This window comes from Papio anubis, chromosome 4 (assembly GCF_008728515.1).
Source record: "Papio anubis isolate 15944 chromosome 4, Panubis1.0, whole genome shotgun sequence".
Taxonomy (NCBI): Eukaryota; Metazoa; Chordata; class Mammalia; order Primates; family Cercopithecidae; genus Papio; species Papio anubis.
This window is the reverse complement of record NC_044979.1, coordinates 86,776,354-86,788,514: the sequence shown is the minus strand read 5'-3', so window position 1 is coordinate 86,788,514 and position 12,161 is coordinate 86,776,354. Positions and strand designations below refer to the sequence as shown.

Sequence of the window (12,161 nt, the reverse complement as noted above, 5' to 3'; positions counted from 1 at the left end):
TCACTGTTTTCTGACTTCCACGATTGTAGCTGGGGAGTTTGTGGTGAATCTCTGTGTTATTCTTTTGTAGGTCATCTGGGTTTTCTCTCCGACTGCTTTAAGATGGTTTTGCCCTTGGTGAAGACTTTTATTGTTGTTGTTGTTGTTGTTATGTGTCTTTTTTGTGTTTGGATTCATTTTGTCTGGTGCATCTATGAATTCTTTGCTAATTCTGGTAATTGTCTGGGCGGTCTAAGAATTTATTTAACAGTTTGGGAAATTTTCCAGCCATTATCACTTTAAACATTACCTTCTGCTAATTTCTATCTATAATTTGTTTTTCAGGAACTATTACTAAGCTTATATTGGACCTTCTCTTTCTAATGTCTCTCCTTTTCTCAATATCTAATTCGTATCTTCTATCGCTTTCTTTCTCCATGTAGCATTCTGGGTAATTTCTTCCAAACTATTTTTCAATTCAATTTCCCCTTTATTTCTAAATAATTGATTTGGTTTTTTAAAAAATGTATGTTGTCTCATTGGCAAAGTGTCATAAAGACAAGGATTTTACCTTTGCACCTTTTCTCATCCACCCTCTCTTCCTTCCTGGAATGGAGATGTAAGGCTTGGTGGTATACCAACCACCTTGTAATCATAAAGCACACTAAGAGTAGCAGAACAAAAGACAGATATATCCTCAAACACTGATGACATCATAGAACTTTAACCCTAGATACCGTATTTTTGTATTCTTTGCTGTCTGAAAAAACTAAACCCCTATTTTTTTCCATTTCTGTTACAAATATGAAATTAAATTCCTACTAAGGAAACATCCTGAAAATATTCAAGTTATACTTGCATATAACCACCTTGTGAATATAATCAAAATATTACCAGTGCTTATTTCTGGATGGCAGAATTGCAGATGATCTTTATTTCTTCTTCGTATTTTTTCTATATTATCAAAAATTATATAGCCTTAATTGGTAAAAATCATCCATGTCAGTGGTAATAAAAATAATGATAGCTTATTTATTGAGCCCTTTATACTGTGTTAGATACTGGGATAGAGGCTTCAATGTATTATCTCATTATTATCACAGCACCCCATCTGATTTCACATGCATGAATGAGGATGAAAATTGCATACCTACTTTAACTGGACTAAAAGTATTATAAAGTTAGCAAATATGTTAGAAATTATTCCATTATTTAGATACTTAAGTTTATTGTAAATTGTATTGCTATTATTACAATCAAATTACCCAAAAGTTTGAGAAGTTTTAATTTCATTAATTTTTTTTTTTTTTTTTTGCAAAATACCTGAAGGTACTCTCTGGGCTGGTTTTTGCTTAAATGGTGATTTAGGACCCCACGAAGCATCTACTTTTCCTCTGAATGCTATTGATTGAACGATATGAGCCTTTTTATGGTTAAAAATGGTAATCATTGATCTTCTTTCTTTTTCTGTAACTTCTGATAAATGCAAAAAGTAATGTTATTGCATAGCATTATAAATAGGCAGAGTGATTCAAAATAGAACTGAATACTTTCAAGAATGTATTTATCTAAACTATGCTATATGTGAACACCCTGTCAAAATTGTTTTGTAAAGGAGCTATCACAGTTATTTCCATAATCTTACAAGCACTCAATATACACCCCACACGTCACAAGACAGAGCTTAATCCTTCAGTCTAATGCATCCCGAACACCCTTTAACACATCACCAAGGATGATTAAAATTTTAGCATGAAACATCCTTTCATTTCCTCAAGGCTATTAGAAAGGAGAGGTATAACCGTAAGTTTCTGATGTATCCTATAGAAAGTGGTTACTCAGTAATAAATTATTAAGAATGTTCAAACCTGTAGAGACAGAAAGGTAAGTAGATAGATAATATAGCATTTGGGAGCAAAATAGGCCTCAAAAAATGTTAAGCGTAATATGCTGAGGTTGATTGTGTGTGTGTGCATGTGGCATATAGAAATCTGACATGCTATCTTGAAGGTGCATTCATAAAGAAGTCATCATTCATTGTATGTTTCAATATATACATATTTACAGAATTTTAAAAAGCATGACTTTTAGAACTTAAATAGGCCTTATGAGATTTATTCCAATTCCCTCACTTTTGAGATAAGAAACTAAGGTGCCGGGAGGTAAACGATTTGGCATCCAACATGTTAATGTCAAAACCAGAACCAGAAGGACCACTGTCCTCATGCTCAGTTAGAGGGCCTTTCTAATCAAGTAGTAAAGAGACGTGAATTTCTAAATCAGGGCACATTTTAGAGAGCAAATCTTTCAAAAGTAAGTAATTGAAAAACTTTCATTTACAAAGACAATTATTCAAAGGGATATTTTTTACAAAAACGTATTTTCAAAGGTAGTCTTCATTTATAACCACTGAGCTATACGACTACTTCTCAAATATTTCTTTGCAAGAAGGAAGGGTCCTTACGATTTCGGTCAAGCAGCTCCACTCCTGGAAGGTGGTAGATGATATATAAACGATACAGGTTATATTGGCACAAAGGATTTTGGTATAGACCTGCAAATGAAGAATCCAAAACAAAATGTCAGATTTCAAAATCCGTTTCATGTATCACTTATAAAATACAAAAACTTAAGAGATTCATATAAAACATAAGAACTTATAAAGCTCTTCTTCATATCCAGCAATAGACCCATGAAACCTTTACTTAGAGCAGCAGTTAATTTTTCTATCTGTTCAATTCATTCATTCAACAAATATTAACCAAGTGCTTACTATCTACTAGGAACTGTGCTAAGGGCTATGATCATATCATTGACCCAAATCTGCCACAAATGAGGGAAATTTTTAACATGTCCATAAATAAATTAGTAAATGAAGAACTAGATATCAGCTCTATTGGAGTTTTGAGGCTACTTTTTATTAAAATATCACTTGGTAGTCTTCTTTTGGTCTCCAAGTTCACAAGGGTGCATGTGTGAAGATAGGCAGAGACAACATCCTGCTCTAATAGAATTTATTTCCTCCACACCATTGCTCATAGTTCAGAATGTGTCGATAGTAGTTTCAGATCTCAGCAGGACCAAAGCTGAGCAGATGTGGCTCTTGCATTTTGTCTATCTCTGGCCAGGCACATACATTTCTGAGATCCTGGTGTGCAGGTGCTAGGATGTGCAATAAACCGCACTTCCTAATGGAGTGGTTGGAAGAATGAGGCATGTGGATGCAGAAGAAGCCCTGGCACTTCTCACATCATATCCCTTGGGAATCAGCACATAGGTGTTCTTAAACATCTTCAACTAGAAGTTGTGAGGGCTTTATTTTTTTTAAAATGATATTTTCCCTATTCATCCTAGATGATAATAAACTTTTTTTTTCAGCACAATGTGAAATAAAACTTTAAAGATTTTCAGTTGGGCATTTTTTTTTTTTTTTTTTTTTTGGACAGAGTCTTGCTCTTGTTGCTAGGCTGGAGTGCAATGGCATGGTCTTGGCTCACTGCAACCTCTGCCTCCCGAGTTCAAGCGATTCTCCTGCCTCAGCCTCCTGAGTAGCTGGTATTACAGGCACCTGCCACCACACCTAGCTAATTTTTGTATTTTTAGTAGAGACGGGGTTTTTCCATGTTGGCAAGACTGGTCTCAAACTCCTGACCTCGTGATCCGCCTGCCTTGGCCTCCCAAAATGCTGGGAATACAGGCATGAGCCACTGTGCCTGGCTGGGCATCTTTAGTTATTCGGATTCTGCCTACCTACGTGCAATTTCTAGGAAATACTTCTGAAAGTACAACTAATGAGAAGAACCACTAGATGGCAGTAAGAGAAAGAGCTCCAGCTACTGCACAACTACTTCACTCAAAATGAAGCTCACTTAATGTACATGTGAAATTTAAGAATACTGTTGTAGACTATTCATAAAATACAAAGAGGTTTGATAAAGGCCTGAAAATAGGAAGCATTAGAACCTCTGAAAAAAACTGATTAATATTTATAAAGAGCAGTTTGTAACATAAAGAAGATTGGGGTGGGTGCATGCTTAAAAGATAACAAACTAGATAAAAACTTTAAAAAGGTCAATCATCTGGAAGTTTTCTCTGTAGTAATAAAACATTCTGATATTTGTTGTATAAACACAACTTTTTCTGGCTAATAAAAGCGTTCTATATAGCTATTCCCTGTGGAAAACACGAGCTTTAGAGGGACATAAAGCAGGCAATGGAAGACACCTGTGCATAATAAACAAAAGTTACAGGAATGAGGAAAGGCATACAGGAAAATGTAGAGCCAGGAGCCACAGAGAAATTTAAAAGAAAGGAAATATGGATGTAATGGAGAAAATGAGAAGACAAAACAATTTTTTTTTCAAGATTTCTTAAGTGACAGAAAATGATCTGAATTTTATTCTTAAAAGAGAAGCATTTTAAAGTGGTAACAAATAATTATAACTGAAGGACAGAGAATAGAACAGATGTATATTAAACCACTAATAAGGACAGATTTTAAAAGAGCCATCGGGATCATGAATTGTAGTTCAAGCCAGAGAAAGTAAAGAAAAGGACCCTCTTCAAGGATATAAAAGCAAAGCATAATTGTTTTTCATGAGAACTCAGAAGGAAGAAAAAGTCACAGATGCTTTAGCACAGAAGTCTGCTTTGTGGTTACTGTCTTGGGAAATCACATCTGACACCTCATAACTCTGTTACACATTATAGCATCTGAAAGTAGAGTCTGCCTTTACATATGACGTTAATGGAAAATGTACCAACATCTTTCAATGACATTTTCTCTAGGTGCACCCTTCGTCTTCTCTTTTCCCTTTGAGGACATTACTATCCATTTCATTTCATTTCTTGGCTTTTTCTGCTAAGCCTTGGTTAAGTAACTTCTATATGGAAATTCAAAAACTAGCTTCAGCTAAATAAAACACAAAACTTGGATTTACTACTGTTACATTACTTATTAACAACATATTGATACTAAAAACCCTATGGACCTGTGGTTGACCATTCATCTCATCATAAAGTCAAAACTGAATGACACAAAATCAGAAATCTGAACTGTTAGCCCAGCCTCTGCTTAAATTAACTTAAAAAAAATTGAATTAAATAACTTGAAAGGCATTTCATCATTATTATTCACTGTTTCCTAGCTCTTAAATTTTAGAAGGAAGCAATCTTATTTTTAACTCTTTTTTCCTTCTATACTATGAAACATTTAACATTTTGGATTTATGAGTTTTGGATTGATGCTACTAAAATCAACATAATTAAATGTCTAAGATGTGAAATCGGTTTCCTGTGTCTGAATGCTCTGAAAGCCTTCTATGATGTACGGGCACATTCTTTTAGAAACTATGAAGAGAAATTGCTTACACTTTCACTTTCAATAGGTTAATACTATTTAATCCACCTTCCCTCTAGGCTACTTACAGTGTACACCTCAGTGGCGCCAGCACTGTCTTGCTTATCTTAATTTGGGATTCTGAGTCTAAGCAATTTACATTTACCCAATGATATATCAAAATGTCTCTACTACCTTACCACACAAGCTTGACTTACATGAGTCACGTGTATGAAGCCACTTATTATCAAGACAGAAGGGAAAAAAAAGATATCTAAATAATTGGCTCCAGTTAGTTTTTTGTAAACTTTTAAAGCAGTATTTAAAATCGTTATTTAAATGAACCCCAATGTTTTTCAGGCTGCCTTCGAAGAAAGTTGATGTAATTAATAAGAAACCAACATCCCAATTTTAATATATGAGAAAAAGAAACTGACATGGAGAAGTTAAAAGCCTATTATAGAGAGCAGCCTGTGGAAGGAAGTTCAGCTGTCAATAATCAGATACCAGGATTGTGAGGCTCTGGGTCAAGCTTACTTAGTAAGGTCAGCATCTCCATTGTTAATCATCATCTTGTTTTAACTAAAAATCTGGTGGTCACCACACACCATGTGCTTTTTACTGAATATGGAAATCACCCCTGATTGTAAAAGGCAAACCAGGATAAAGCAGAGGATCGAGAGAGGAGGGATCAGAACATTATCTTTTTCAGGACAAACAGTAGTGAAAAACACTCTTGGTTCTTTTTCTTTGCTGAATCGTTTTGTCTTTTGGGAGGGGTGGTCCCACCTGGAAGGGTATTATAGGAAAAGAGGCTCAAAGGAAGGGACCCTGGAGATCCTAGTCCCACCCCATCTCCCAGCATCCCTCTGCACCGCTGGCTTTTTGCCATCGGCAGTGGCTTGGGGCCACTGCTAAAGACAAAGGCAGACAATGTTTAAAAGCAATACCTGTGGAAACATGGAGACCCTCTCTCGAAAGGAGGAGCTCCCTGTTCCCAATGCTGATTCCTGGAAGCTCCAGTAGGAAGCAGGTCTTAACAATTATGGCATGCAGGAGTCTTAAGCATACTTTCCAACAGTGGAGCTTAATAAAACAGAAAATTAGAAAGAAATGAGAAAACTGAAGGTTTAGAACAGGAGACTGGCTTAAGCATTTTGATGCTGTGGCTTTTGGTGGTGGTGGTTTTTTTTCCCTTAGTACTGGAAAGGAGGCAGGAGTTAATGAAAGCCATCAGCCACAAAGTGGGTCTTTGACACATGTGGATTCTGATTTAGAAAGAATTTGGAGGAGGGAAGGGAAAGGAAGAGGAAAACTGAGTTGGAAAGAGAGGGTGTGGAAAGGTAGACTGCCTGGAGAGAAGAGGTGGAGTCCCCTGACTCTGCCCGGAAGACAGGAATTCCAGTTCCCAGGACCTCACACTCTGCAGCTGGTTTAGGCCTCCCTGAAGCTCTCAGCCATGCGTCTCCTAGGCAATCCTTGGCAATTCTCCTCATAAATGCCAATGGAAAGTGCAATGCTGAGAATGGATTAGTGTTTTGCCCTTCAGGCTATTTTCTCACCCTCTGAAGAACTTGTCATTTAAGTGAAATAATAACAACACTTTATAATTGCACATGGATTTACAACTTAAAAAGACAAAAATGACCACATTTGAAAACACATAGATTTCTCATTTTAGTTAATGAGCTAAAGCTAATCTGGGATTGCAAATGAGGCTCGTAGAAACTTAATCTGAAGACATGACTGCACAAATAACATTAGTTATCTAATAAATACAATCTATTTTCCATGCAACATCTTTAACCGAAATGGGACATGAGTTCAAAATGTGAGTTTTTAGAAAACGCTTTTTGTTTTTTTGTAATTGGACATAACATTTTCTCCATTTCAAACAAATGATCCCACAACAAGATTCTCAACTGGAAAATTACAGTTACATAACTTGAATTGCGTCACTATGATTTTAAATAGTGGTCGTAAACTATTGTGACTGGTAATGATATGGACATTATATTACCAGACTGGTATTTAAAAACTAGAAAACTCCCACCCCTTATGTCTGGCACAATTCTATGCTCACGTACACCCTTGACAAGTAGGGCATGGGCTAGATTTCAGGATCTATTTGGTCCTGGGCTGGGCACCTTTGTTCAAGGCATAACCTTGTTCATTACTATGGGCATAACTCTGTTTATTACTATGGGAATAAGCTTGTTTACTACTCTCCAAATGTTGTTTTATAACAAGTTTCCTCAAATTATAGAGTTTTTAAAGTAGCAAATCATTTTGCATCAAACCCCTTCAACTCTAAGAAATATTTAGTCTGAGTGTTACAAATTTGTAAGCCCTATATAGGTATAGACTGGGTCTTTCTTGTTCAAATTTGAGTCCTATTATCTAGAATAGTATCATGTAGTGAATGTGTGATAAACATTTATTAAATGAATGAATGAATACATTATAAATATTGAATGAATGAATGAATAAATAAATAAATGATAAGTAAAACAAGGCATGAATTTGTGTTTCAACATTCCTTAAGAGTTTGGTTAAATCTGTGAGCTTTGCATTTCCATGATTAAAGGGAATAATTCTAGTCACATCATAGGATGCTGTAAAGATTTAAATGAGACTATAATAAAACATTTTTTTCAACAAGAAAGACATTGAAACATGTTACTGTATGATTATTATTTAAAATAGCAGTTGTTTTCTTGAGTCTATTAGCAGAATTTCGAGACTGGATGCAACTTATTTCGTTATCTGATTTACATAATCCACAATAAAACAATTTTTTTCTTATTTTAGAATTTCAATTTTTGTTGTTGCTTCAAAATAACATTAATGGTGAGAAATGTTTTCTTAAAAAGTGTTTACAGAGTTATCCTAATGTTTAAAGCAACCCTGAGAGGTAGCTGTCAGCCCATTTTATAGAAAAACAAAGGTAAGTGTCCTAGGTCTAGCATAACTAGTCTTTTAATTATAGCAGCATTTTTTCAGCAGATACGGGCCAGGTAACTCAAATATGCAGGCCAATTCTTTCACAGAAGATCCAAAAGCTGTAAAAAATCTCCTGACAGCAGGCAGCCTTCTCATGTCTCTAAAATAAGCATAAAATTGCCATGAACTTGGTGTAGTTTTGTGATTTTAATACTTGGGTTTAAATAATCTAACTATAACAAATGAATCATTTTCCCTCAGTATAGTACATATAACTGACAACACTGAAAACATATGGAAACTTTAGTAACTCTCTCTACATTGATCTGATTATCTGATTAGAACCTTCACTACCAATACTAGTTTACAACTATTCAAAATACTGTTTCAGGCAATTCTGAGAAATGAATAGAAAAGGAATTTAAAAATATATCTATTGCATTACATTATTATAAAGAGGTCTCTAAACTCTGAAGTCTGAAAACCTCCTCTTTGATCTGCAGGTCTTTTACCTTAATACACCCAGAATCCTTTATCTTGTATTGTGATTGTATACATGTTTATCTACCCTTCAAGACCATAAGCTTATTGAGAGTAGGAGTGGTGTATTATTTATTTTTTTGACTCATCTCACACTTCTTTTCAATAGGTTAGTTCCTTACTGGGTGTGATTCAATATATATGAATAAAGTTTGCTGGTTATCCAGTTGAAAGTTTAAAAAGTCTTCTGTTGGCCAGGCGCGGTGGCTCAAGCCTGTAATCCCAGCACTTTGGGAGGCCGAGGCGGGTGGATCACGAGGTCAGGAGATCGAGACCATCCTGGCTAACATGGTGAAACCCCGTCTCTACTAAAAATACAAAAAAAAAAAAACTAGCCGGGCGTGGTGGTGGGCGCCTGTAGTCCCAGCTACTCGGAGGCTGAGGCAGGAGAATGGCGTGAACCTGGGAGGCGGAGCTTGCAGTGAGCCGAGATCGCGCCACTGCACTCCAGCCTGGGTGACACAGCGCGAGACTCCGTCTCAAAAAAAAAAAAAAAAAAAAAAAAAAAAGTCTTCTGTTTTTTTGTTTTTTTTTTTTTTGTATCAGCTTTATTAATATACTTCATGTACCACACTATTCACCAGTTTAAACATATGATTCATGTGTTTGTGGTATATTCACAAAGTTATGCAACTGATCACCACAGTCAATTTTAGTACATTTTATCACCCTAAAAATAACCCCACACCCTTTACTCTCTGGCTGTCACAACCCCCAATTCCTTGGCCATTGGCAATGCTCATCTATTTAAAAACAGTTACCTCTCAGTGTTGCTGTCCTATAGATGTGCCTACTTGGACACTTATATAAATGGAATCATATAATATGTGTTAAAACTTACTTTTGAGATAAAACTCAAAATAAATTTAAACATGTAAATCCTCTTGCTACTTTTTTCATTTTCATTAGACATGTGATAGATGGCATTTCACACACAAAAATTTTTCTATCTGTTGTTTTTTCAAAAGCATGTCTTAAAAGACAATAAGATCTACTCTTATTTTCAGGAATATCTAATTTTTTTTTGAGACAGGGTCTTGCTCTGTTGCCTAGGCTAGAGTCCAGTGGCGCAATCTTGGCTCACTGCAACCTCTGCCTCCAAGGTTCAAGCGATCCTCTGTTGCCCAGGCTAGAGTCCAGTGGTGCAATCTTGGCTCACTGCAACCTCTGCCTCCCAGGTTCAAGCTGTCCTCCCGCCTCAGCCTCTTGAGTAGCTGGGGTTACAGGCATGTGCCACCGCACCTGGCTAATTTCGTATTTTTGGTAGAGGCAGGGTTTCACCATGTTGCTCAGGCTGATGTGGAACTTCTGGGCTCAAGTGATCCGCCCGCCTCGGCCTGCCAAAGCACTGAGATTACAGGCGTGAGTCACAGTGCCTGGCCTAAATATCTTAATTATAAACATTGCTCCTCTAATTTTAAACTTGATAAATGGAAAAATGTCTTATGTTAATACTATTTTAATTTATGGCCATATAAAATTGCAAATTGTTACTTAGGATCTTCAGATTTAGCATTCCCTGTAATTCCTTCACTGTTGCATCAATATTGGTTAACTCATTGTGGTGTAGCAGGAGTATATTCAATGAAGGCAAACAATGCAGGCCTAAAAAAAAAAAAAAACAGAATATTTTTACAAGATTTTAAACATTTTTTTCAATATTTTTATTGCAAATAAAACTAAACATTTTTAATGCTAATTAACATGCTAACTAAAAAGGAAAACATATGATAGCTGGATAAAGAAGGAATAACTATTAATAATATATTATAAATTATTATTAAGAATACAATAAGGTATAATTCATACAATTAATTGTGATGTGGGAATACAGAGTAAATTTCTTTTCACTGTTATTGCTTTACTTTTTTTTTTTGAGATGGAGTTTCACTCTTGTTGCCCAGGCTGGAGAGAAATGGCACAATCTCAGGTCACTGCAACCTCTGCCTCCTGGGTTCAAGGGATTCTCCTGCCTCAACCTCCCAAGTAGCTGAGATTACAGGCGTCCACCACCACACCCAGCTCATTTTTGTATTTTTAGTAGAGACGGGGTTTCACCATGTTGGCCAGGCTGGTCTCAAACTCCTGACCTCAGGTGATCCACCCGCGTAGGCCTCCCAGAGTGCTGGGATTACAGGCATGAGCCCCCGTGACCAGATTGTCTTACTTTTTAAAGTGTACCAATGATTTTGTTTGTGTGATTGATTTTGGAGGGCTTAGTTTCTTTCTTCTTTTTGTTTGGTTTTGGTTTTGGATTTTTTTTTTTTTTCTTGTCAATGTTACTTAGATTTATAACGCTAGTCAAGGGAAAAATTACTCATCTCCTCCAAATTGCATAGCTAAGTATTTTCTGTACATAACTGGAAACCAAATATTCATATTATTTTCATAGATTCTAAATTGTTTATTTTCCTACATTTTTAACATAAATGAAAGTGGGATGTGTCTTTTGATAGCCATGTCATAGCTTCATTGGCAAGATGTTCTTTCTTAGTGGTGCATGAAATCATGATGGGCCTTAAAATGTATGACATTTTTATTCTATGATATATGATATTAAAGAAAAGTGTTTTGTACTGTACCTCTGTATTTCATGATCATGATATGCCACGTGCTTTTATGAATGGCTTGAAATGATCAGTTTTGAGAGTGTTTTGCATATAAAATTAACTCAGAGTGAAAGCAGGAATTTGGCTGGTAGAACATACTGCCAATAAAATTTCTTAAGACTATTAAGTTTTTGTATTTATCAATGCTCCCAACTATTGTTAAAATTTGCTTCCACATGTCTAGTTTATGTCTAAAATACTTGTTAAAAATTATTTTAAATTTTGAATAAGACACATGGCAATATTAAATTAGAAAAGTAATCTAATAGTACATTTCTTAATATAAAATGTACATTAAAACATTTAAAAATAGATTCCTTAATATATTTTCAACAGAAATGTTAAAACAGATTTTTGCATGTCATTAGCAATTACCATAGTTGAAAGTACTTAATTGAAAATCTATTAAATCAACAGAAAATTTAAGACATACCTTCTATCTCAAATATTGCATTGTTGTTTAGATATAGTTCCGTCAGACAATAGTTTCTAGTTAGAAATGTTATTCCATGGAGCTAAAAATGAGAGTTAGAGAACAATATACTTTTTATAATAACTGCATATATAACATAAATATAGATAACATGATATACAAAAATAATATATTTAATTGTAATAAGATAATAAAAGTTTGACTTTTGCTATTATTATTTGTGACCTTTTGGTCTGGCTGTAGGTTACATTTGGATTGTCTTGGAGGAGAATGTGATAAAAAGAATACTTTTATCTAACTTAAACCTCTCTTACCACAT

General features: G+C 35.3%; 1 protein-coding gene across 1 annotated transcript in view; it reads right to left on the bottom strand.

The window, feature by feature from the left end:
- Positions 1-12,161, bottom strand: part of LRRC72 (leucine rich repeat containing 72) — a 50,754-nt gene that overhangs the window by 6,996 nt on the left and 31,597 nt on the right. Inside the window, exons 4-7 of the mRNA XM_021935971.2 lie at positions 11,843-11,924; positions 10,295-10,405; positions 2,444-2,533; positions 1,303-1,455 (exon numbers count right to left, since the gene is read on the bottom strand). Of these exons, the coding sequence (XP_021791663.2) occupies positions 1,303-1,455; positions 2,444-2,533; positions 10,295-10,405; positions 11,843-11,924 (436 nt within the window). The remainder of the gene's footprint in view (positions 1-1,302; positions 1,456-2,443; positions 2,534-10,294; positions 10,406-11,842; positions 11,925-12,161) is intronic.